The sequence below is a fragment of the Emydura macquarii genome, unplaced genomic scaffold (assembly GCF_026122565.2).
Source record: "Emydura macquarii macquarii isolate MOO-44397 ecotype Brisbane River unplaced genomic scaffold, CSIRO-AGI_Emac_v2 contig_3122, whole genome shotgun sequence".
In the NCBI taxonomy this organism is placed as follows: Eukaryota; Metazoa; Chordata; order Testudines; family Chelidae; genus Emydura; species Emydura macquarii.
Window position 1 is genome coordinate 2,645,939 of NW_027133259.1, and position 26,123 is coordinate 2,672,061.

A 26,123-nucleotide genomic window follows, 5' to 3' on the forward strand; every position below is an offset into this window, starting at 1 on the left:
GGACCCACATGAAATCATATCTCCGCCTCTCCCCTGGTCCACTCTCAGACCAATCAACTGCAGTCTTCTGTGCTTGCCTATGTGGGGCCAATATGGGAACTCTTTCTGAAGTTCATAGGGGATATGCAGATACCTCTGTACAGCGGCTCTGCCAGTGGTCCCCCAGAAAGTCTCTATGTAGGCTTTAAGCGATGCAAGGACTCTAATGCTCAACTCTTCCATCACATAACGCATAGTCAACCTGTGGAACTCCTTGCCAGAGGATGTTGCGAAAGGCCAAGACTATAACAGGGTTAAAAAAAGAACTAGGTAAGCTCATGGAGGATAGGTCCATCAATGGCTATTAGCCAGGATGGGCAGGGATGCAAAACCATGCTCTGAAGTGTTCCTAGTCTCTGTTGGCCAGAAGCTGGGGATAGGGGATCACTAGATTATTACCTGTTCTGTTCACTCCCTCAGAAGACCTGTCATTGACCACTGTCGGAGGACAGGATACTGAGCTAGATGGACCATTGGTCTGAAGGTCTCCATACTGAGCTAGATGGACCAGTATGGTCATTCTTATGTTCTTAGGTAGATTTCACCCATAGAGTCCATATAACATTTCAATGTATAATCTCCCTCACCACCCGTGCCCCCTCCAAATAAATACGGTGGAAAAAGAAACCTCCCAAGAAAATTAAATACAAAACAACATCAGTGCAAAAGTATGGCTGAGCTTTACCATACAAAAAAGGGCAAAACATCAGTTACATTTTCTACATTACACATAAAGTGATAACTCTAGCTGCTCTTAAACGGGATAGGAATGAGTAGTTGGGGGAGGGAGGGGCTTTTCCATTCCTTTCCCCATAGTAGGCAATGAGAACGTTGGTGCTTGTTCTCCCCTAAGATGTAAGGTGAGAGGCAGTACTGCCAATCCCCAGCATTCAAAAATCGTTAGTGAAGACTCCCAAAATTAGGGTCTCTTTTTATTTGCCTTCAGCCTGTTGAGGCTCTGGGCTACACTTGCTTCACTTCCTCAGTTTTCAAGCTTTCCTCTACAAGGGGCCAGAAATTTACTTTTTAAAAACTGAACGCTAAGATTTTTCACATGAATAACTCTTGCAGCTGGGGCTTGAAGAAAGGCACCAAATGCCATGAGATGTGTGACAAAGTGGCAGGAGTTTACAGTACTGCAGCTGTGTTCCAGAGTGATCATGCGTTGCAATGTGGGGCATGTCCACAGACACAATCCACTTCCATACCTATTGGAAGCTGGCTTTGGGAAAAGCACACAATGCACCCTTCAAATGATGCAGTTGAGTTGATTCTCTCAAAGCCTTAGAAGCATTCTGCCTGTCTGCGCATCGCAACTGTCATTCAGTGGCTAGTCCTCTGCACACACAAAAAGCCACCACCTAGCTCACACTGTATATGATGGAAGAAAAAAGATCACTGCACATTTGCTGTGGGTAACTTGACTTTAGATTGTCTTGTTTGCGATGTTCTCGTAGTTGTGTTGGTCGCAGGATATAAAAGAGACAAGGTGGCTGAGGTAATATCTTTTCTCAGACCAACTTCGGTTGGTGAAAGATACAAGCTTTCAAGCTCCACACAGCTCTTCCTCAGGTCTGGCTTTTGATTTTCAGTATATAAAATCTCAAATACATATCAAAAATCTGATTTTTTTTAAATTTAATATTATATATGGTCTAAGGTCTCCCAGTGAGACTTTATGAGACTGTGCTGCATATCCCTCATAGGTGCATGCACAGTTTCTAAAATTAAAAATGAAGAAATAATCATAAATATAGTCAGATATATTAAAAGGTGTAATACAAGATATATTTTGTTAGCCGCTGAATCCAATTTGGTCCACTCTGCTTGCTTATCCTAGTTAAATGCACATGTCACCATATAAAAAGTTATTTCAGACTGTAGCATTTCATTGCCTGAGCCAAACCAAATGAACACAGGAATAGCAACAGTGCATAAGCCAAGGAAAATGAACTTTTTTCCCTCCTACTGTGACATTTTTGGAGGCAGCCAATTATACATTAACAAATAAATAAATAAATAGAAATCATGAATGAGTAGTGTAATTTTTGGAGCTATAACTTAAAGTGAAGTTTTCCTTTTAACACAAAATTAGTATAATCATGCCATTTTAAATAGCTTTTCATGGTTCTGCATTCTTATAAGTAGACTCATTAGAAGTAAACTTATATGTTGTATTAAAAGACCACAACAATCTTTTCCCTCTAGTAAAACTGCTACTCTTATGTGTGTTACATATATAGGACTTTTTACATACATAAACAGAATGCGGTCATTTGTGGGATCTCTACATTACATTGCAGACATATTAAGGGAGTAATGAATGCACCAAATTTGTTGGAGTGTTTTAGAGAGAGTCTAGATTATTCTGTCCCATGCTATTTTGTACATTTCCTGCTCTGACATAGCTGACCTCATTACAGAAAAGTTCTAATAAGTATAACCAGTTTTCGTTTCTCAAAATATGAAGTTTGCTGGCTTTACTTCGATTTTGTGACATTTATGTGTATTTATGGCTTTATGGGAAAAAAAAGAAGAAGAAAAACCCTTCCACACAAGAGAGTTTTCTGCTGAATGACATAATCAGAACTCCAGTCGGTCTGAGCTATGGTCAGGCAACAAAACCATCTAGTAAAATTAAATAAACACAGGGAATATATTTTGGGATAAAAAAATTACCTTCCAAATACAACAACTTTATTTTTGCCATCCAAGCCAGAGAAGGAAATCAGACAGCAGTATATGGAATACTATATTGTGTATATATGATGGTTGTCTTAGATTAGCAGTGGTTCCTGTAACTTTACAGTATCTCTCCCACCAGCTGCTAGATATTGCTGCATATGAGGGGGACACAGGTTTGTTACTGAAATCCTAAACTCAGGCAAAACTTCAATGGGACTCCAGGAACAGTCCCACATTCCATATACCTTGTGCTTCATCAGGTTACAGGGCTTTGAAATAAATGCTGCTCTCAACATCCAAACAATGATTGTTACTGATATTTTTCTGTATATAACTACGTCAAAATCAAAATGTGTTTACATAGCAATGATCAGGGTCCCAGAGAATGCTTAACAATACATTAAATAATAAATAATAATTATAACAACAACTACTTTGCATTTCTATAGTGTCTTCTATCTCAGTTATGAAAGCACTTTTTAGACATTAATGAATATAGCCTTACAATAACCCTGTGTGATAGGTATAATTTCCAAATTACATATGAGTAAAGAGGCATGGAGAAATACAAAGCAGACAACAGAATCCAGAATCACATGGGGAAATATACACACAATTGCACACCTAATGCATGAACACAATTACTACAAATGCATTTGCAAATCAGGTATTTAGAGAGACAAGGTGGGTGAGGTAATATCTTTTATTGGACCAACTTCTGTTGGAGAGAGAAACAAGCTATGGAACTTACACAGAAGAGCTCCGTGCAACATCGCATAAATATCAAGTAACGTCATGCACAAATGGCCTGTTAGATGTCCATTTAGTCATGCATTTTTAAGCACAAATATCCCATTTGCACATGTAACCAAGATAATTATGTTCACAAATTAGGTGTGCAATTGATTGTACCTTTTGGATAGGTATACCTTCTGCCCATTCAAAATTAGGTCCTTAGTAACTTGCCCAAATTCATACAGAAGGTGTGTGGCCTACTGGGAATACAATCAGGTCAGATCTTCTATATCCCATTTCTGGGTATTAACCAAAAGACCATCTTACTTTTACAGTATTAAAATATTAAAAGCAATCAAAAGCAACAGCAAACAAATACTTTTTCTGTTTAATTTGAAATGCTGAGGCAAACAGGGCACTATAAATAGAACAAGGAATTTAGTGCTACACTCATGGTGCCTACTTAATTCAATAAGCCTTTCTTTTAAAAGATTTTAGGTTTAGTCTTGGACAGACAAAACTGGTTACCATCTGTGGCCTCAAAAACCAGTGAGGTACATATGGTGACAAGTTTTGTACAGCATATAATGGATGCAGCCATTAGGTACCCTGAAATTTAGCAATAAAACTAACATTAGCATGCAGTTTTATGCTAAGGGATTTTAAAATATGGTTGATGTGTATGAATAGCTTGAGCAAGAATATGGTCTCCTGCTGCGTTCTAGTTTGAATATAATTAGAGTGACCTCTGAGTAACCTTGACATGAAAAATATTTAACTATATATCTTTTTAGTTAAGCAAAAGGTAGCAGCCTGATAATACTCTGGTGACAATAAAATGTATTTCAGCTTAAAAAAATACTAATCCATTGACAAATCTAAAGACGCTATAACGCCCAAGCTCTTTACTGGAGACTTTTATAAATTATATGGGGTCATTGAATATACTACATATACAGTATCACCAATCATAAATCAGACCCTAAAATATCATGAGATTTGTTAAAAATCTTTTAAAAATAATAATACATTCTGGGTTCATTTTATTTATCTTGTGGTTTTTGAGCCCTTAGCGGTCAAGTTTTCTAACTGGTCTCCACATTCAGAAGGATTAGAAACTTACTCTTCATTTAAAAAAAAAACCCCCCAAAACAAAAGAAAAGTGAGAGTTCCAAGTATTCACCTGATTCCAGGAGCTGGGGCTTTAAGAAAACAATCAAATGTTGCAAGACTCATGATAAAATCATGAGAGCTGAGAACACTTTAATATGTGTAGTCATTTCTTGTATGAAATGTTCAGCATCTTTGCATTAATAGTGCATGACAGATGCAACTGCAGAAGAGATGTAGGGAAGAACGTAATCAGCCACACTGGATGCTTGTTAGGTTGCCAGGGCTAACACCCCTACTCTTGATAAAGGGGACATGGTCTCTTTAATTACGACACATGTTGAAGAGCTGTGCCTTCTCTCTCTTCAGAAAGATGGCACCTCAGCTAGTATCAGACCTTCTGCTGGAGGAGCCACAAGAAAAATGATTTTCTCTTTTGAGACTTCACTTTGGTATAGCATCACAATATCCCTGTGCAATTTATTCTGTTCTTTATATGGCAACATACAGGAGAGGTATATTGTACTTTAGAGACACAGAAAAATATAAGGCCCATGCCCATACCATATATTTTTCAGAATAGAAGGAAGGAAATTTTGCTTGATCCTTAATATAGGCCAAAGCCTTGTCACCTTGTTATTCCCACTTCTACATGTGTACACCTCTCCCTGCCATCACCACCACACCAGCCAGGCAGTGAGCTATAGCTTTCTGGTATAGAGGAGGACATGACATGATTTCCTATAGACCCCATCAGTGTAACTTATTAAGTGGCCCAGTAGCATGACCAATTTATAAAAATGATCAGTGCTCCCCTGCTCTCCCCCACATACAAATGATAAACTACTCTATCTGAAGTTTTTTTGTATTTTGTTGCATACACACACACAAAAAGCCCAATTTTGTACAATGTTTTTGGCAAGATACAATTTTTTTTCAAGCAAAATCAGGCCTATGACCAAGTTAAAATGGAAGAAAATGGGTCCAGTTTTTTTAACGCAGATGGCTTTGATAGCAAACAGAAGTGAAAATTCATGAAGAAAGTGAAATTTAGGGCATGTGAAACTGCACATCTCACAATGACATTTTTCACATCAAATCCCATGACCCAAAAATGGTGGGTTTCTCCTCACAGTTTTTTCTCCAGCATTGACAACGCACCTACTAAAAATCACAAATCAGAGACCAAAAAATCATTAGATTGTCTTAAAAATAATGAGATTAAAAAAAAATTAATACATTTGGGGTTCTTTTTATTTGCCTGCTGGTTTTTGGAGCCTTTAGGGTTCATGCTTTCAAGCATTTTTCCTGCAGTAAAGGCGGGAAACCTACTATTTTATGGATTGTCACATAATTACATGTCTCCAGGAGCCAGAGGTTTAAGAAAAACACAAATTCTCATGAGATTTATGACAAAATTTTGAGAATAGATACACTGTGCTTTCTACCCCTAAAGGGGTGAACAGACTGCAACCAGATTCTGACCCAGGAAGGGCCAGGGAATGAGAGATCTGACCAGATATGTAACCCTGTCTTAAAAACGGGTAGTAGAGAGCACTGCTCCTGAACCAGCCCATATTTTTCATCGGATATTTTAGGAAACCTACTTTTTCCACTTTATGCACTCACGGACAAAGATTGTATAATGCTATCCTCTTCGCTTCCAGTGAAACCAGTCCATTTTAATGTCATTTCCAATGTCTCACTTTTGTCAATACATTGTCACAAGAGAAAATGTTACAGGACTTGCAGCATTCGCAATTGTAGGTTTTGGGAAATGCCAGAGCTCTAACCACCGGTTTGTTCCATAGGGTGTATTTTAATGACGGGCTACAGGTCTGTTAAGTAAACAGGAGGATGCCAATTCAGTACTTCATACTCTATCTTAAATGCTAGCCCATGCAGTCAGCATATTTTTTGAGGCGATGACTTCATCTGCACGTTACACAGCCATTGTTTGCGAAGTATGCTAGATCCAGAGGACAAACAGGGAACATGGTAGTTTCCCACTGAACTGTCATATTGCAGCTGCCATTTTGTGGCACAGCATCATGTTAAAACTTTACAGTTCAAATCCAGTTGCAGAGATTCTGCTCCTTGGACTCAAGGAATTGAACCCTAAAGCAGTAAGTTCACAGGCGGAGCTCAGGGAGGCATTAAAAATGAAAATAAAGATGGTAAAAGACACCATGGGGAGGAGTGAGTCCACAGGGATGCACTGGGTATTTAAAGGCTTTGTTTTAGTTTTTAAAATATCACATTAAAAATCGGGCTCCGAAAGAAAGAACGGAATGTTAAGGACTGAATTCTGCTGTGTGCAGAAAGGCCACAGTAACTTTGAAGGGCATTCTGGGGATGGAGCTACAGCTGTGCAGGAATGGGACTTTTTTGTTCAGGAAAGAATTCTAAGATTTCAAAATTTCTTCCTTTTGAGAATGGAGGGAGGGAGAGTGTGAGGAGGGGGAAATCAAAATTCCCTGCAAACAGACAAATAAATAAACTCATTTTGTTTCAATCAAAACATGTCACTTGGACAATCAAAACTTTTCTATTCTGATTTTAGCTTTCAAAAAGTGTTTCAAAATGGAAAACTGAAGCAAGTTTATTCAATTTTTGTTTCAAAATGATTTTTCGGAGCAGGTGACATGTTTCTGCTAACTCATTTAACATTTGATGAACTGGCACATTCTGATGGGAAAAGCAATCTTTTTTGGATCATTTCCAACCTGTGTTAAGAAGATCACTTGCAGGATACAATTCTAAACAATTAAGAATGACTTAAAATGAATATTTTTGGAAAGAATGTTGTGAATTGAATTACTTACTAATAATACATAATAATGAACGCTGGTCAAGAGTTTGAGGACTTTTTTTTTTTTTTTTTGGAAAATGCCAATTTGTCAAAATTGAAACAGTTCATGGGCCAGGGTCAGCTTCAACACATTTCCCATTTTGAATACATTTTGAAAGTAAGTTTCAAAATTGTCAAAAAGGGACATTTTCAACATTTTCAGAACAAAAATGTTCCATTTTTCAGACAACTTTCCATTTTCAAATGTAAGTTAATTTATAGCAAAAATGTAAAAAGTATTTTTAAAAAATGAAATCTAAATGAAACATTTAAAAAGTATTTAAACAAAACGTTTCAATTGACCTGCTCTGAATTTTCTTTTCTCTTGGGGGATTTCTGCAAAAAATGTTCAAGATCTTGACATTTTCCCTAATTGGAGATGGGAATTTTTTTTTGAAATCTCAAAAATTCTCATGGGATGGGAAAATATTTTCCTGCGCAGCTCATATCACAATAATAGTATTAAATAAGTAACAGCAAGGATGGGGTGGAGCTACACTGCCCCATTCGCAAACCCTGTGTCTCAGGGCAAGACTATACTGGAACTGGAGGTGCAATTTCCCAGTCGAGTAGACACACCTGTGCTAGCCCTGACTGAGCTAACATGCTAAAAATAGAATCATAGAGTTTAAGGACAGAGGGGATGACAGATCATCTAGTCTGACCTCTTGTATATCACAGGCCACCAACACCATTCAGCACCCACACACTAAACCCATGGCAGCATAGCTGTAGTGCCATAGATGGTTGGAGGGCTAGCCAACATGAGTGCATGCCTTGGGTTTCTGATGGGATCATACTCAGTCCCTCCCAGTGCTCATGGTGCCATGGCTACATAGCTTTTCAATGCATGCTAGCTCAATTACAGCTAGTGTGGGTATGTCCACTTGAGCTGGAAAGTAACCTCCAGCTCACAGAGTAGTCTTATCCTATGCTTCATGGAGTTCTCCAATTGCAATAGGGAGAGATCACTGCTACAGCAGTAAGCCGTGCAGCCTGTCCCCCCACCCCATGAGCTAAATCAGCAGAACTGTCAGACAATGGTGGGGAGATAGGGTCAGAATTGTGGTTCCAACTACTCCTCATGCAACTTGCACTTGTCCATAGGTTGAAATTCTAGCTGGCCCAAACCTGGGCTTCATGTGGGGAGAGCAGGGTCCTTACTCCTGTCTCTGCACTGCTTGGCCACATAAAGGCTAGCTACAGTCTGCTTCTTAGCATCTGATTAAAAGCAACTGATTGCGATCACAGTCAATTACTACAGAGACTGGGTAGGATGCCAAATTATTTTCACCCCCACCAGCAGCCTTCATCAGTAATTGTATGTTAGCTGTAAGAAATTTGGGCTTTATTTGGGTGTACAGTAGAGCACATTCAGCACAAGTGGTAACATGCGTAGAAGACCACAGCTGGAACAGCAGGGAGTGCTACAAACCAGGACTGGGGGAGACGGAGTTATTGTGGGGGTGGGAGCAGTGGCTAAACCTGCATTGTATTTTGCATTATTATATGTTTAAAATCTCACTTTAAGAAGCATCGAATTTGCTCAAAAACTATATTGAAATAGGAAGAAATCAGAGTTTTTAAAATTTCCCCAAGCTAGTCAGTAGTGCAATAGGCTTTTTCCCTGGGTTAATCAGTTCAGACCCATCGATATGGATTAGATATCTCAGAGCAGTTTAGCACAGGAAAGATTCTATGCCCCCCAGAGCTCCATTATTTACAAACAGCTCTAAACCCATTGAATTATTTCTATCTTTCACAATGTTTACAGTAATTTTGTCAATGACAGTTAATATGGAGCACAACTTCCGCTGGCATCTCTCATTGATTTCCACTAAATGAAAGGTCCATTTATCTTACTTAGGTAGGCGCAGCCTTTTCAGCTAGCAATTTGATGACCTATGCAAGTGTACACTGCATGAGCTCCCATTAGGTTGCAGGACATCATGAGCAACATTAATAGTTTGTTTGTTTGTTTGTTTGTTTTTGAAGAAAAAGGTTCCACTCAAACAATTTCAGCAAAGATAGCAGAAAAGCAATTAGATTATACTGACTGTTAATCAAAGCAATCTTTGAGACTGCTGTGAATGGGATGACACTAATTAGGGCTGGACCTTAATCAACAGACAACACAGCCACAGGTGAATAATTATCTGCATGCTCATTTAGAGGACTCCTACATCATTTAACATTTGATTGATGGTGGTCTAATGTTGTTCTGATAAACATTCACAACGTCCAACCCTGCCCTTCTCCTTTCCTTTAAAAAATACATTGGGCCTGATCCAAATCCCATGTAAAGACTTCCACTGATTTCACTATACTTTGGATCAGACCCATGATTCTCAAAACGAGCAATGAAGATTGCATTCCTGTCCGGTTTTCATGATAGAACTTAGAAAGAGTTCATGTATTTCCCATCAATATACTGCTGTTTGGTTTGGTGGGAATCTTCATGGAGATGCAAACTATTGTGATGTAGAAAGGATGCCTCATACTGATCCGTAAACAAGGCTCCATAACAGGAACCTTAAGGGAAGGATTCAAGTTTGATTAGTTCTGTATGTTCTAAAATAGTATGTATCTATATTTCTTCTTTTTGCTTGAAGGTACTTATCAAAGTAAACTCTTATAGTTGTGTCTTCTTTCAAACATTGGTTGTCAGGGTCAGAAATGTTTTACAGGCAGCTTGACATTGGTCTCTCTCTAAACTAGATTATTGGCGAATCTGGGCCAAATTCTTGTTTGTTAAGCTGTTATAAATATGAATTAAGTCCTCGGAAGTCAATATGGAGTTATCCTGGATTTAGACTAGTTTAACAAAGTGATATTTATTCCCATGAGTCTGTTGAGGATATAAAAACAGCGAAACTTTCTCAGCCGAAACGTTTCAAACTAACAAAATTCTCCAAAACTAACCATACAATTAGATTTCATGTCCTAAACTGTGTACAGCAATCTCAGAAATCAACCAAAGAGTTCAAATGCTCAGGTGTCTTAATCCTATGCCTTATATTTCCAGAATTAACTTTGTAGTAGGACATGGCAAAAATATGACCCACTCTAGGGATCAGACAGACAACATTTATCAGTGAATGTTCCTGAAGCATGAAAAAATCACCTTTTTTGAGCTATCAAAAATAAGGCTAGGTTGCCACAGTCATCTCTGCACTGAGAAGTCAACTAGAAGTGCAGGACATTTAAATATTGCTGGGGATCCAGTTTATTAAATCAGCATAAATCAGAACTCCGGTGAAAGTTCCATCCTTAACCTATCCCGTGGGGTTTAAGTACTACAGCATATGTGGAAAACCAATTCACATATACCACCACGATGCCTGCAATACTTATGTAGAGCTGAGTGAAAACAGAATTCTATTCAGCCTTAATATTGAACTTTTGGGGTATGATTCTGCTTTGCTTACATACTGTGCAAACTCAGTTAATTCAGTGGGGTTGGGCAAAGAGTGAGGGCAGAACTAGGAACCTAGTCTTCTTACGTTTAAACAGGAGTTGAAAAAAACCAAAACCAAACCACAACTCCCCCAAAAATACCCATTTCAACCTAACCCCACAATTGTCCTTCCCCTCCAAAATCTGACATTGGCAAACTTATTTGGTTGGTTTATTTTTAATGTATTCTTGAACCTCAACAAACATTTTTTAATTGGATTTTCAGCCTGGATTTTTTTTAAAAACAGCTGAGTTCTGCCCTTCCCCCCACCCCACAAATTAAGGGTTTATAATGGAAATGCTGACAGACCTTTAACTATGGTGGTGCTTACAAAGCACCACCATGATAAACAATGTGATGATGACTATTTAATGACTCTTGATGTAATTACAGCAGGAGTCAGATTCACTGAACATCAATCTTGCTATTGTTATCCAAAAGGAGGATGCACTGAAACCTCTCTTCTCAGAGCCCATCATTTTACTCTCAAGTTTAAAATTATTGTTTAAATTGGTAAAGAGAGAGTTTACCACCACAATTCAACCTCCTCGTTTGTTTATTTTGGACCATACTTTTGTTCTGGCTCACATTACTCAGATGAATAAAGCTCAGATGCGTTCAGCTTTACTGCCCTGCTTTCTCTTAGCATTTCTGCATTTTTTAAATGCTACCAAATGGTTGTTTTTGGCTCCTACCATTATCACATGTTGTCTATAAGTATGGAAATAGTTATGGTAATATGGACGTAAATCATAACTGTAAATACCACATAAAGAAGACTGCCATATAATTATAAAAGTACCTAATACATTTCTTTTTTAAAGACAACACAGCTGTCCCTTCTAACCTTTCATTTGTAGATTCTTTTCTCTCCTGTTTTTATTTATAGGTTGCTGGGCAGTTTGACACAGTACATCGAGATTTTTGTTTCTAATTTTTTGGGGGAAAAGATATAGTTCTCGTTTCATCATAAAGAGGCATTAGTTTACAATTTGAATGAGAATCTAACACCAACTATCGCACATCGTCTTGGAAATGATCTCCCTCCTAATGCGTTTCAAAAGAATCTGTCAATGGCTACATGCTGCAATTTAAAATTAAACCCCGCTATTGAACTAAATGGCACATATCATTGGCACATATCATTAGGAAAAAAGCCCCATTCTTGTTCTAAACATCTCTGCGTTGTTATGAAAAAGCACCACAATAGATTATTATGCTGACCACAACTAAATAAGCCTTTATAACCTACTCAGAGAAGAGCAGGCTGAAAAGTGTTCTGGGTAAACCTATACTACGCAACATGCCACATTAATGAAGGAGTAAAGCCTTACATTGCACTAATATTCTCAAGAGGCTGCAAACTGCCACCATGTGTTTTATCCCTCTCCTACCAGCCTTTGAGTGTTTACAACTAAGTTACACAAGCATATATTAACTCTCCTTCACTATAGACTGACATGCTACTCCATCCCACACAAACCTGTTCTTAATCTCTTTTTTATCACTGTACGCTTGCATCAGAAGCACTGACAGTGATTAAACATGAGGGTTACAGACAATGATGTTCATGGTAAAGAAAAAGAGCCCATTATTTTTTGGATCTTTGAAATCTTCTTGCTCTGCTGTTACTTATTCACCTTTTTGGGGTCTTTGTCCTAAATTATGTCCTGTATTTGGCATGTTGAGAAGCTTAAACCAAAATAATAAGAAACTACAGAGACGAAAGTCCATCCTCAGCATCAAAAATACATTGTTTCTCTCTGAAATATTATAAACAGACAATTAATAAGAATCTATGTAGAACAATGCTCACCCCTCTGAATGGGTGAATTATGTGTAATCCTCTTTTGTACACAAAGGTAAAAGCAATCTACTAGAAAATGCTGGTGGGAAAGATCAGTCTGGAGCAGAAACATGTTAACTGCTTACTGATACAAAATTTTAATTGGATAAAAAATAAAAATCCATAGCTGCGTTTTTACCAATCTAAACCAATTAGCCTTTGTCCAAAAGTGTGTCATTTTATCAGATGTGTCACTGGACTGGGAGGCTGCCATGTCTGCATCGGGTGACTGCATGTTAAAACAATTTCTCGAGGGGGATGGGGTTCATCCCAAAGGTTTCCAAGTTCCAAGGCATAGCTCATTTTTCATTACCAGCTGGAGCCTCATGTCAGACATGCCCCCACTCCAGTTATTCCGCTCAGAGGCCGAGGACTGCCTTTCCCTTCCTGTCTCCCAATTGTTTCAGATTTGGGTACCCAGGACTTACCCTAGGGCAAACCATTAAAAACGAGAGTCGGTGTGATATGGGGAAATGGCGGAGGGGAAGCAGTTTGACAGCAGGAAGTGGTAGTTTCTATTGTCCCATTAAAATAGGGATATCTGGGAAGCCTAACTTTGTTCCTACTATGTAAACATACATATTTTACCCTTGTGGGACAAAAAGATGCAAACACACTCACTCATTAAAAAAACCAACACCCAAGAAAGGTTGTCCTTTTGTGCATATCATAGTTATATTCTTGATATAGGATTGAAGGGACAGACCCCACTGCTTGCTTTTATTTTGCATTTGTTCTTGGTTCTGAGCACAAAAGGAAGCTGAAAACACTGAATGCATTTTGCAGGGTCACCTAATACATTATCTTCTTACGTTTTTATTCCCTTCATTGTTCTGGAGAAAATAAATATGGAGATAGAAATCAGCAGTTCCAAGACAGCATGTGGAAAATTAAAATGCTATGATCGAATCAATCAACAGGAAAAGTAGTCAGGGCTTGCCCAAACCCCAGCCGAAACTGAGCTTGCAACCGCAATATTTAAATCATCTTTAGACATGAGCCATGTTAACACGGCGTTATCAGAGATTTTTAAGCTAGTGTATATGCTCTTCAAGAACCCTGCCATAAATCCAGGCAATAGATGGGCAATACATTCTTATCATGGACATTTAAAATGATAAAAGAAAGCCCTCATTATTTTACCGTCTTAAAACTTTTATGTTGAAGCAAAGTTGATGAAAATAAACTTGGGAAACTGCTAGAATTTGATTTTCTTGCATATGTTTTTAGGCTATCAGAATAAGGTCTGTAATGCTGATTATTCAATATAGCATGCTATTGACTCAGAGAACTTTCCAAAGTATTCCATCTGTTATACCTCTTCCAGCAAGCTACCACTGAGAAACTCAAATTAAAATTTCTGAAGCTATTACCAATAAAGCCCCGAGGCTGGACCAGCAGCAGACGCAGTATTGACGCACTGATTTCTCTTCCTCATAACATGGAGGAGTCAGAAGCATATGAACTACTGATTTAGTAAGGCAATAGCTCTTTCAACGTTTGGAATTATTTCTCACACAAACTGATGGAAGTATTGTCACATATATCCCTCATATCCTAGAATTTCCAGACCTACTATATATTGTTTCCTTTGCCCCTGCAGTAAATTATCTCTATGACACAACCCATTCAGGTCCAAGAAGCTAAAAGTCCATGTCAATTAGTTCTCCATTGTATATTTCCATGTTGTTATGATAAAGTTCTTTCAATATTAGGTGGCTGGTGGAATTTCACCTTTGAATCATTTTAACTTAAATTTTTTATAAGATGCACTGTGGTTTCTCAAGAAGAGCCATCAAAGCCTTTTTTCCCCTTCACATAATTAAAAAAGAAACAACTACATGAAAAATTTGAGAGAGACACATACGTAACCAATGGATATCCTTGATCACAGACAGACTTTGTTTCAAATGTTAAAACAAATTGGAGTGGAGAATGTCTGCTATGATAAAACTGAGATATCAGCTGTTGCTATTTACAAATAGTGTTGATGATGGCCTCTCTAGTATCTTTAATATACTGATTCTGGTATGACAGACACCTTGTCACTATGCAGTATTTGTCTACTAGACTTATGTGACCTAGCTTTAACATGAAAGCATTATTACTTGTAATCAAGAATCAAGTTTTCATGGCAGTTAAATGGTTAAAAATGCTAACAACATATGCATGTAACTTCATCAAATCTCTTACAAAAATTAGGATATTTTTCTCTATTGCCCCATAATGCACTATGGTGCCCCATAGTTCTAAAATAAATCATGCAAAGATATTATCTTGCAGTCCTGTAGATCAGATATCATTAGCCAGGGGAGAAAAAAAAAGCTTTCATACACTTACCTTATCCTCTAACCGGATCAGTCTGGCTCCTACAGTATAGTATCCTTTGTCTACCCCTTTTTCTAAAAGAAAAAAAAATGTGACATTCATGAGACAAAGAAGAAGCTGAAACTAAAAGAAGCATATTTAATGGGATTCAAAGCAAAATAGAAGCTAGTAAAAAGTTAGGGTGATATTGATAACATCAGTGCAACAAGTAATTTTTATTTCATAGGCTGCATGAGTGAAAAAGGGATTGGTTACACATGCAGCATGTGTCTGTATGTACCACTTACACAGTGTGTGTATATTAACTATACAGTCATACATATCTTTTCCTAAGAACATGTATTATAGCTGCACATTTATAAACACCTGCGATTTAGGAGACCTGGATTCTATTCCCAGCTGATCCACTGTATGACACTGGGCAACTCATTATATAGCTCTTTGTCCCCATTTCCCTTCCTACCCTTTTTCTGTCTTGCCTGTTTAAGCCCTGATTTTGAATTGAAGGATTGGTGCCTAAAAGTGGAAATTGTTCAAAGCAGTGCCTTTTTCTTGTGTTTGTACAGTGTCTAGCAAAATGGGGCCACAAAACTTGGTTGGGATCTCTAAGCACCATGATAACACAAGAGAAATAATAATTATTATATTACAAGCTGCAAAAATATTCATCATAGATAAAAATTTTAAAAGCACCTAACAACAGGCATGGATTGGCCTAGGTATACAGTGGCCACTGGCACATCCCCAAAATACAGGACATCCCCGCCCCCACCTGCTTCACTCCACATGGAGGCATCACCTCTGCCCTACCTCCAACCCCACCCTCCTGCATCCATAGTAGCTTCCTCTCTCCGCTCCTTTTCACCGGACAAAGCCATGTTGGGCGCTAAGTCCATACTGGACAGGGCCACAAACTAGAACTGTTTGGCTTAAAACTGAACAAACGGCCTCCCTAGCTAGGTATACGTGGTATTACCTCAAATCAAGGGGCTGGACTAGATGATCTCTTACGATCTCTTTCAGCCCTAAATTTCCGTGATTCTATGAAGTGACTTAGGAGCTTAAGGCAATGGGACGTAGGCACTTCTGACATTTTTACCTCATGAACTAAAATGCTTACTTTCAAATTTGTGATTGTTTTCTTCACAAAACAAAAGCAAAACATCATAAATTTCTAATGGACAACATGCACACAAACAGTTTGCTATTAGAAATGTGACTTTTTCACACCCATTTATATTCCTTTTGAGCTGGATGGGTTGTTTGAGGTTTGGCCCAGGAGTCACACTGTATTTAGTTGTAGTTTCCTGACTGGCTGAGCCAAAGCGTTAAACAGAAGCTATTTTGACCCATTTTTCTTAGTGTGGGTGGCCACAGAAGGAAGCACTTTTCATGCAATGTTCTACTACTGTGTGTTTGGGAGGAGGGATGCTTATTGCCCTCCCTCTGAAGACCATCTGAGATTTTAGGTTTTAGAGGGGCAGTGGCCCTGCCTGGCACCCTTCCGCAGATATTAGAGAGGAGAGAAATTTTATCAAAGAAATGGGGGAGGCAGCTAGCAGGTCACCAATCTTTCCACACAAGTAGACAACACAAATACAAAATGGACTTATTTTGTGGGCAGAGTGGCCCGGCTGGATCCAGAGATTTGTCCTATTTGGACAATTTATTGGACTCATAAACTTCTGAAATTTGAAGAGACAGATTCAAGGGTCCCGTTTTGGCTCATCTCCACCAATGTGGATTTGACAGGTACACACAAATTCGCCGCCATCAGATTGACTTATCTGGATCGACTGAGCGGTCAGTGAAGACCGCTCAGTCGATCCAGAAATCGACATATTAAGACCTCCTTCTCAAGTGGTGTAGCGCTGCGTTGACGGGAACGTGGTTCCTGATGGCACAGTGCAGTGAAGATGGCACGCAGCACAGAAGTTGATGGGAGTTACGGAAGTTTTTTGCATAGTTTGCGTAACTCCAGTCGACTGCCACCAAATCTCCGATGTAAGTGAAGATAAGCCCTTAGATGAACAATTGGAAGGGGTTGCAGCTATTTTGTGGCATTCCTCTCAAGTGAAGTGAAAGGCTGCCTGGAACGGAGCTGATTACAGCTCCCAGACAGCCATTGGGGTAGGTTTGGCCCCAAATGGCTTTATTTCAACAGTTGTTCAAATCCCTAAAGCTATTTGAGATCATCCAAATAGGCAAAATAGGCTGACGGATCTAAGATTTAGGGGCTAACCTTGGAGTAGCACATCCAGTGGGTTCTGATTCTTACTGAAGCATGGATGGAGAGCACCCAGCTTCACAAAAGCCTTGGAAAGGCCAGCAGTCTGGCCTCTGGTACATTGTTATCTCACATTTATGCTCTTTATATTCAAATATCTCTGTCACTCTCTGTTTTGGATACTAAAAGCTGTCTCATAAAACATACTTCAGCCACCTACAACACTATGTTGAATAGAAATTATAGCTCTAATCTGGTAATATTAAACCCAAAGTAAACAAAAATAAATAAATAAAAACAAAAAACCTGAAGGCTAACCAGATTTTCAGAAACTCAGCTTGCACAATGCACTTTTTAAAAAAAGAACTCAGGGTGCAAACATAGATAAATGCACGCAAGCTAGCTGATTCTTTTTTCGAACAGCCCAAATGCCAGTTTAGCTCTGAGGAAGAAGAGCATACCATGTATTCAACTTTGCTGTAAATGCCCTGCAGCGGTCAGACTTTAACTATTTCTTCCATTTTAAGAGGTATTACTGGTTCTTGTTTTATTTTTCATTTTAACCATAGGGTATATGGGTACAAATTTTCAAAAGCACCTAAGCTATTTAGGAGCTTAAATCACATTTCCAAAAGTGACTCAGACACTCAGAATCCTAAATCCCATTGACTTTTGCTGAGATTGAGGCTTCTGAGTGCCTGAAGTCACTTTGTAAAATAGGATTTAGGAGCTTCTGAAATGTTTTATTCTAAATCCAAACCCATAGAATCTTTCAAAAAGGAAGAGACCTTTTTAAGTATAAGCAATGTATATCTAAGCCCAGCCATAAATGGTTTGGAAAGCAGTTTGTTTTGGCAAATCTTATAGTAAGAGAAGTTTTCAGGCCTCCTCGTCCTAGTACACATTTTTAACAGCTATGCTCAATTTCTGTTTAATCCCGGCAACATGAATGCCAGGTAACAATCCTTCTGCAGCTGTACTGCACCCAACAATTGACTGTATGATTGGTCTACATTAATCTACCAACAGTTATTTCTACTGAATGATGGAGCCATTCATTTTATAAAAAAGATATAGTCACATACCTGGAAGAAAAAGGCCAGGCTTCCCTAAGGAATGATCCAGTCTGAAAAGAAAACAGAGAATCTTTTGAGTTTTCCAGCAGCAGAATGATCAAACGGTTTATTGTTTGCTGCTTGGGACCGTTCACATGCACATTTTATATGCAAAAGAACAGTAGTTTTTTACAACAGCAAGACAAGTGAAAATGCTGGCCTTGCATGACTTTCTGGATTTACATACAGTCAGCAGTCTGACCTCTTAGACATTGCTATTTGTTGTAATAAAACTGCACTGTTACTGTGGTGTTCATGAGCACTGGTATTTTATTTATTTCTTCTGTTTCCGTTGCATAACTAAAGCCATTTAAACCTGTATTGCACTTAGAATTGCCAACAATGTATTTGAAAAATAAGGGATTGTTTTCTTTGCACCTCTGCCCCCCTCCTGAAATTATCTTTATCAATCATCATCATCATCAGTACTCACCTACATTTCTCAGGGGTATTCCTTGATGCTTTTTGCAGCACTCAGCAACTCCCAATCTTTTTGTACAGAGATGAAAAAATAAGGGACTTCTCTTGCAGTAAGGGATTGTTGGCAACCCTAAATCCAGTAACTATGCATATTCAGTAAAACGGCTTCTTAAGAATATTTGTAACTGTTCCCAGAATCACATAGAGGTAGGGTTTTAAAAAAATCATTTTATTTTGATAGGATGGACCCTAACCTGCTCAGTAGGAATTTTGCTACTGGCTCTGGTGTCCTTAGTAATGCATCAGTGCTTTACAACGAAAAAAGTCAAACCTATGCAGAAAGCCAGAAGCAGAAAGCAAGAAAGAAAGTGTAGTAATTGTGTGAGAGGAGAGGGGAAGAAGAAGTAGAGTATCAGATACACAGGGAAGCACAAGTGAAATGATTTCTCCCAGCCACGGAGAGTTCTAGAGAGAGGGATAGAAAGGGAAGTCATTACTGGAAGAGTTTTTCTTTTGTGGGAACTGGTAAAAAATTCTTACGCCATGCACTAAATTTTACACTATTTACCTCAATTTCTTTTCATCCTTTTTGATTTTTTGGGGAGGATGTTGACAAAATTCTGAACTTTCATCATAAAAGGGTTAAAATCCAACTCTAAGTCAAACCTTCCAGATATCATGCTCCCAGCTTGCAATTTTTGACAATTAGTGTTCAGTGAGTACATATCTCTCCTAAAGCCAGCTGGCACTGGAGAAATCAAATGTTAGCTAGCCTGGGCCTACCTTCTTTGAAGTTCTTTTATGCGAACCATCATATTAAGGTGTCCTTGAGAATACTGTTCAATTACATCACGTACATCATATGGTTTTCGAGCTTGCTGTGAAAGGAGTAATAGGAGAGATTGTGAAATAATCCTTGTTTTACATCACTCATTTATATCAGTTGAACCATTAGTTTTTATCCTCTAGAGTTTTTGTTGTTGTTGTTTTGGAAAGTTCTCTGTAATAACTGAAAAATATGATATTCCTGGAAATTATAGGAGCACAGGAACATAGCCAAGTGATATCCATTACTGTCAACAAGAGTCACGCCTTTACACTGTCACGTGCTGAGCAAATACATCCATTTTAAGCACAGAAAGCCAAGGTATATAATTTAATGAAGAGTACATGTGTGACTTTCCTCTGTTTATTACAGAACCATATAGAAGTCATTCTGTCACAATCCAGAACAGTACAGAGACGTCCAATTCATAGAGCTTGGATCCAAATTCAAAGTCTTCCAAACTCTGGAGTTGCTTAATGACAGGCTTTTGGTCTAGATCATTGGTGAGTTACGAGCTTCCTTAAAGTTTGACTGTGTTTGGATCGGGGATAGGTTTGGGCCCCTATCTACCTAACAGTTCTAGATGCAGAAAGGAACAATTAGGATTAAAAATAAAAGTGAAGCTAAAAAATGCCTTAAATGCCAGGATTTCTCTGACGTTTTCCTTTCCTAAGTCTGAGTCCAGTTGCAGTTGCTAAATGCCAATTGATGGATATGGCTGGTGAGACGGAATTTAAAAATAAGCTTGGATAATTTACATAAAATGATGTGATTATAAAATGTGCAGCAAAAATTAGGGCAGGAAAAAGCGGCTAATTATCTGCTTTTGAAAATATAAACATTTTCAGAGCCATCAGCCAGGGGGAAATATGGGGCAAGATGTCTTCCTTTTGGCTTTAGATCAAGAAAAAAAAGGGTACATGGCAAATCTAGTAATTGAAAATAACTGAAAACAGCTCATTAGTCATCTTGTTGTCTGTTTCCACTCTGCCACAGCTCCAGCCGGAGCCATTAGCATGCACCATTGCACATATGCACAGAACACCTACAGTATGTGCTGGAGTCATGCTTGGAAGGCAATAAATAAAAAGCATTCAACTGGAGTGGAAACAAATCCTGTAAAATGAAGAAGCAAAAACTCTTAATGACAATATACTCTCCTTGTGCTCCTCACTCACTAGTTACCTGCACCATCGTTGAGAGTTGTTGTTGTGTACAGGTTTGTGCGTGTGTTTGTGTGTGTCTGTTTAAAGCTTTCAGTTGATTGCCAATTTTTCCCCCCTTTCTCAGCAACATTTGTTGTAGATGCTGACACATCACTATTTCTGGCCAGAAAAGCAGGCTATTGTTTTCTCCCAGAGAAACAGTGCCAATATCCCTCTTTAGATTGACTGGCAGGGGTGCTTTGAGTACATTTTGCCTAGCCCTCTGTCCCTTTCTTCGGCCAGTCTCTATTTAGACACGATGCATGGCTCAGAGTCTAAATGTACTAGGGTGGTTTTTGTTTTTATTTTTACATACGGGTTACCATGTGCATAATTAATTCTCCTCATTCCCACTAATATTTCACTTCCCCCCTTAAAACTCTCTTTGTCCCTGCTACCAAATGATCAGCACAAAAGCCTTGCGTTGTAAAGTACTGTATGCTGAGTGCTGCTTGAGCCCAGTCTAAAGTTTGGGAAAAAATCAGGATACGAAAAATCCCTCTATTTCTACTCTTTTCTTCCATTTTCCCCAATAGCCCTCCTTAGACCTGAACATCTTATGTCCTTGTGCCAACTTCTGGCACAGCGTCCACAGACGTCCCTCAACTAAACAGAATCTCGTCAGGTATTTACTGAAAAATACTGCAATATACAGTACAACTAGGAGACCTCGAGGAAAGACATAGGAGAGATAATGGAAACCCAGAGGAAAGTTTGGCAAATGCAAAACTCCCTGAGCCCAAGTAATCGGGGTTAGCCTTACGGATTTGCGACATGGGCAACTGCCTAAGGCGCTGTGGTCAAGGCTCAAGAAGCAAGGAATGGGGTAGGACTGGGGTGCAAGGCCACAGAAAGAAGCTGAGGGCAATGGGATGGTGAGGAGGCAGCAAGGCCCAGGAGTGATGGTGGGGGAGCCCAGGGAGGCAGCAGGGGCATGGGGCAATGGCCGGGGGGATGGATGGGGAGGCAGCAGAGGATAGGGAGCCATAAGTTTACCTAGGGCGCCATTTTCCCTAAGGCTGGCCCTGAAAGTAATTCTCAGATCCCCCAATCTTGGACCCTTTTCCCTCCTAATTTATCATTAATCCAGGCTATTTGGACTCAACATTGTAAATCCATCTCAAAATCAGAGTCTTTTGAGTAAAGACTCTCAAGCACATGTGAAACTCAAGTCATCTGTATCTGAATTCCCCAAATCTCTCTCAAACTCTGGTCTACCTTAGCTTATGTTTTGTGACCACAAGGTCATCTGCATATCGATTTCCCAAACTCATCTAATACACAAAGATTTCTAGGCTAGTATATCTTAATAAAAAAGTCACAAAATCAGATCCTTTCCTTCTGAACACTGCATGCTCTTCTCACATTCCCGTCCCTTGTGATTAAATATTAGAGCTTTAATCAAACTTGTTTGAAACCTATGCTCTCCATGCTGGTTTCCTTTTCCATTTTTATATCACCTCAAAAATAGTATGAAAACTATTAACTAATGGATTGTGTGGGAAACTTGTAGCCAGATTTTCAGAAGTAATGAGTATCCATATATTTTATTGAACTCCGTGGGAACTGCAAGTTCACTACTGATTACAAGAAGTATACCACAATTAAAATAATAATAAAGTTCTATTATAATAGGAAATTAGGGAACTAGATGCTAGGCAGGTGAATGAAAAAGATTTTCCAAAGTGACAAGTGATTTTGGGTGCCTCAAATTTTGGATGAGTAACTTGAGAGTCCTTAGAGAAAGTGAATGTTCAGAGCATGGATGCTCAGTACTTTCTGAAAATCAGGGCCCCTTTAAGATGTCTCGAGTTGCGCATTCAAAACCACTATTCATTCTGGAAAATCTTGACCACGAGTTTGAAAGCAACATTGTGTTATATACTACCAAAACAGTTGAATCTATTTTGTTGCATGCAAACTATTCTCCAGGCATTTTCTTTACACAGTTACTAGATGATTATTATGTACAATACATATAAAACTGCACTGTAGCTGGATCCTCCATGGAGTCTCTTCTGTGTGTTGAACAATATGCATGCACATATTGATCATTATATTCAAAAGGAAGAAAAAAACGGATCCTTTTTAAAATTACGCTGGAAATTAAAGGTGCAACAAAAAAATAAGTGAGAAATAAGGATGGGGCTGGTTTTACAAATGCTTTAATGTTCTGGAGCACCACACTGACATTAATTTGGAGTCCTGCACACATGGTGAAATTTGCCCCTGTGTAGAGGGCAAGTATGAGGCTTAGTGTTTAAGTACATAGGCCTTTTCCCAGCCCTGTGCTCAAGGGCAAATTGCACCCACTGAAAGTCCAACCCATTGTTTTTCCCCTCGCTTATATTTCTCACTTGTCCCTATTGTTAACTATGCTGCTTACCTGAAATTTTCTTCTTGCTACAAAATACTGCATTCTCCTTATGACTTTGACAGCTGTTCGGTGTGCTTCAGTTAACCTGCCGAGTAAAACACACACACACATCAAAAATAGAAAAAGAAAAACAACAGAAGATGACTCTAAGCAATGAACATGCCCTAATACTTTTCTACAATGCATATTTATAACACAGCACATTTAGCATGTATGCCTCTTTTGTTCCACTGCCTTGCCTTCTTGTATCAGTCTGGCTCTATGTATAATAAATTGATAAGAGAGACAGTACAAACAGGTGTACAAAGATAAAATGTGTGGGGGATTAGACAGGATTACTGTCATTGCATATAACTGGCATCAGTTCGAAGAATGTGAAATGTTTTTAGAACCATGACCGCATTCCTTATTTTGCTTTTATTGAATGGTTGCCCATGAGTTCCAAAGCACGGAAATTAAGTCCTTTGAAAAGTGCTTTGATTCTTCAGTGGATGGGGGAGGAGAAGAAAATAACGAACCACAAGATTTGAAATAAGCCTAACACAACACGCATGCATATATTACATACTGTGTATGTGTGTGTGTACCTGCATGAACAAATACATAGACACATACACACGTATATATAACAGTCACACACAAATAACAATATCATATTGCAAACAACATATTTAGCAATTATCATTCTCCCAAGCATTCAAAATTGATGAGATGAGCAAAATTATATTTATCCTCCCAAACTGGCAACAGTGACTGGGCAATACTCTATGTTGACATCATGATGACAGTCTTGAAAAGGCCAGCGAGCAGGGTGACTGGATCCATCAAGTTTCTTGAAAGCAGAGCCAGCTGCCTTTCCCGCAGCGTCTCTCACTGGGGAAAGGAGCCGGCCCCGGTTTCTCCTTCTCTGAGGTGCCCCTTTAGAGAATGAAGGCCTCAAAGACATGATGATTTCAGTGCATTACAAAGCAAAGCACCACAAATAGTGACTGTATCAAAGTCACGGCAGCATTTTCTTTTTCAAATTGTTCTTTGATTAAATCATTCCTGTTGGTTGGGCAACGTATCACAATCTGAGGGTTTTTTTTTTTAAAACCTGATGGACATATTTTACTATTATTTCTATCTAAGCAAGTCACAACTTGTAATTTAAAAAATGTACACACACACACACACACACACAACGATTATGTATGAAATGTGTGCATACACACACACACACACACACGCATTGCAGAATCAAAAAGTTAAGAAAGTGAGCTGGATTCCAAAACTTTTTGTGTGTTATCAAAACAGAATTGTTAAGTTCCAATCTTTACACTTGTGTAAATCCATTAAACAAGAGCCACTGACAGCCTACCAGTACTTTGGCCTTCAGGGCCTTTATTATGACAAAAGGAAAGCACCGAGCTTGGTTCACAGAGCTCCGGCTAAGATTGTATGAGTCATGATTAAGAGGGCAATGTCTTTTCATCCGTAAACTGAGTACATCTGATACAGAAATCACTGACAGTTATTAAACACAGTGTCATTTTTAAAAGAGTAGTACCACAGAACCCTAAACATTACATATAGGTAAAGGGAGGTCTGAAACAAACATCTAGATCAGAATGTCCTGGGATCTGTATACACCTATAGGGGTCATTTAGTGCAATCAAAGGAAATGGGTCCTGCAGAGTAAAAACAGCTCCCAACAGATACAGAGAATAAAAACCAGACCTGGGTAAAGTCCAACCCGTCAGCAAAGATCTATTCCTTACAGTACATTCTCTAGTGCATTGTCAAGTTTTAAATGTCCCAAGTGACCAAGTTGCCCTTTGGACGCTATTACACAGTTTAACAGACTTCACTACTAGAAAAAGGTATTTATTTAAGCAACAAAGAAAGAGGAAAAAACAAATTGTAATACAAAGACATTCAGTGCGAGATTTTTGAAAGCACTCAGCCTTCACCTGACTCTGCTCCTAATGGTAACACTCCTATGGAGTTCATTATGAGCAAGGCTGGGCTGAGCGCTTTTTGAAAATCCCATCTGTATTTGGAGAGTCAGTTATTGTTCATATTTAATGATCCCTAGCTGTAAAACAGAAGCACAGAAACCTATGAAATTCTACTTTAATGGGAGAAAATGTAGCATGAAGAGGTGCACATCCAGAGCTGAGATATGTGAGTATGTTATCTTAATTACCCTAATAAATCCATAGACACATACTGTCTCCAGAAGATACACATTTAACTGCTACACCCTAGTGGTGAGTGATAGTCTGTTCTTAGAAATCATGTTACCCTTGTACGCTAGGTAAACACTCTCAGCATTGGTTTTTAATAGAAAAAAATCTGTTGTGGGGTTAGATGATGCAGGATTTTAAGATATGGATCTAAATTGTAGTGTGTGTGTGAGTGTGATCTCACAGCTTTGTAAGGAAACAGGCCCAACAGCGCTGGAACCGGGGGGATCAGGGGGCCATGGCCACCCACTTTTAGAAGCAGGAGAGGCATGTCCCCCACTTTTAACATGGGCGTAGTTTGGGGGGACAGGGGTGGCATTGCCCCATCCAAACTGCAAGCCTCAAGCAGTTTGGGCAGGCAACGTCACCACAAAGGGCAGCCCCTGCCTGTGCCATTCTGCAATGGCCCAAGGGTTGCAGTTTGGGGGGGCAATGCTGCCCCCAGCCCTCAAACTACACCCACATTAAAAAGTGGGGGGCATGGGCCCCTGACCCCCAACCCTTGTTCTGGCGCCGGTGGGCCCCCCACTTCTACAAAGGTCCCGGTTCCCTTGAAGAGGCCCATCTCTTGGATTCTAAATACCCAGCCAGGCTTTTATCACATTGAGTCTCAACCTAAAATATTTTTTGCAGTTCAGACTAGATTGTGGTTATTAGACACTGCCCAGAGGATG

At 39.0% G+C, this 26,123-nt stretch overlaps 1 protein-coding gene across 1 annotated transcript in view; it reads right to left on the reverse strand.

Annotated features, from left to right (window-relative positions):
- Positions 1–26,123, reverse strand: part of LOC137141939 (potassium voltage-gated channel subfamily KQT member 1-like) — a 552,592-nt gene that overhangs the window by 218,163 nt on the left and 308,306 nt on the right. The window contains exons 13-16 of the mRNA XM_067531059.1: positions 23,231–23,306; positions 19,597–19,691; positions 18,364–18,404; positions 15,064–15,125 (exon numbers count right to left, since the gene is read on the reverse strand). Coding sequence (XP_067387160.1) covers positions 15,064–15,125; positions 18,364–18,404; positions 19,597–19,691; positions 23,231–23,306 — 274 coding nt within the window. The remainder of the gene's footprint in view (positions 1–15,063; positions 15,126–18,363; positions 18,405–19,596; positions 19,692–23,230; positions 23,307–26,123) is intronic.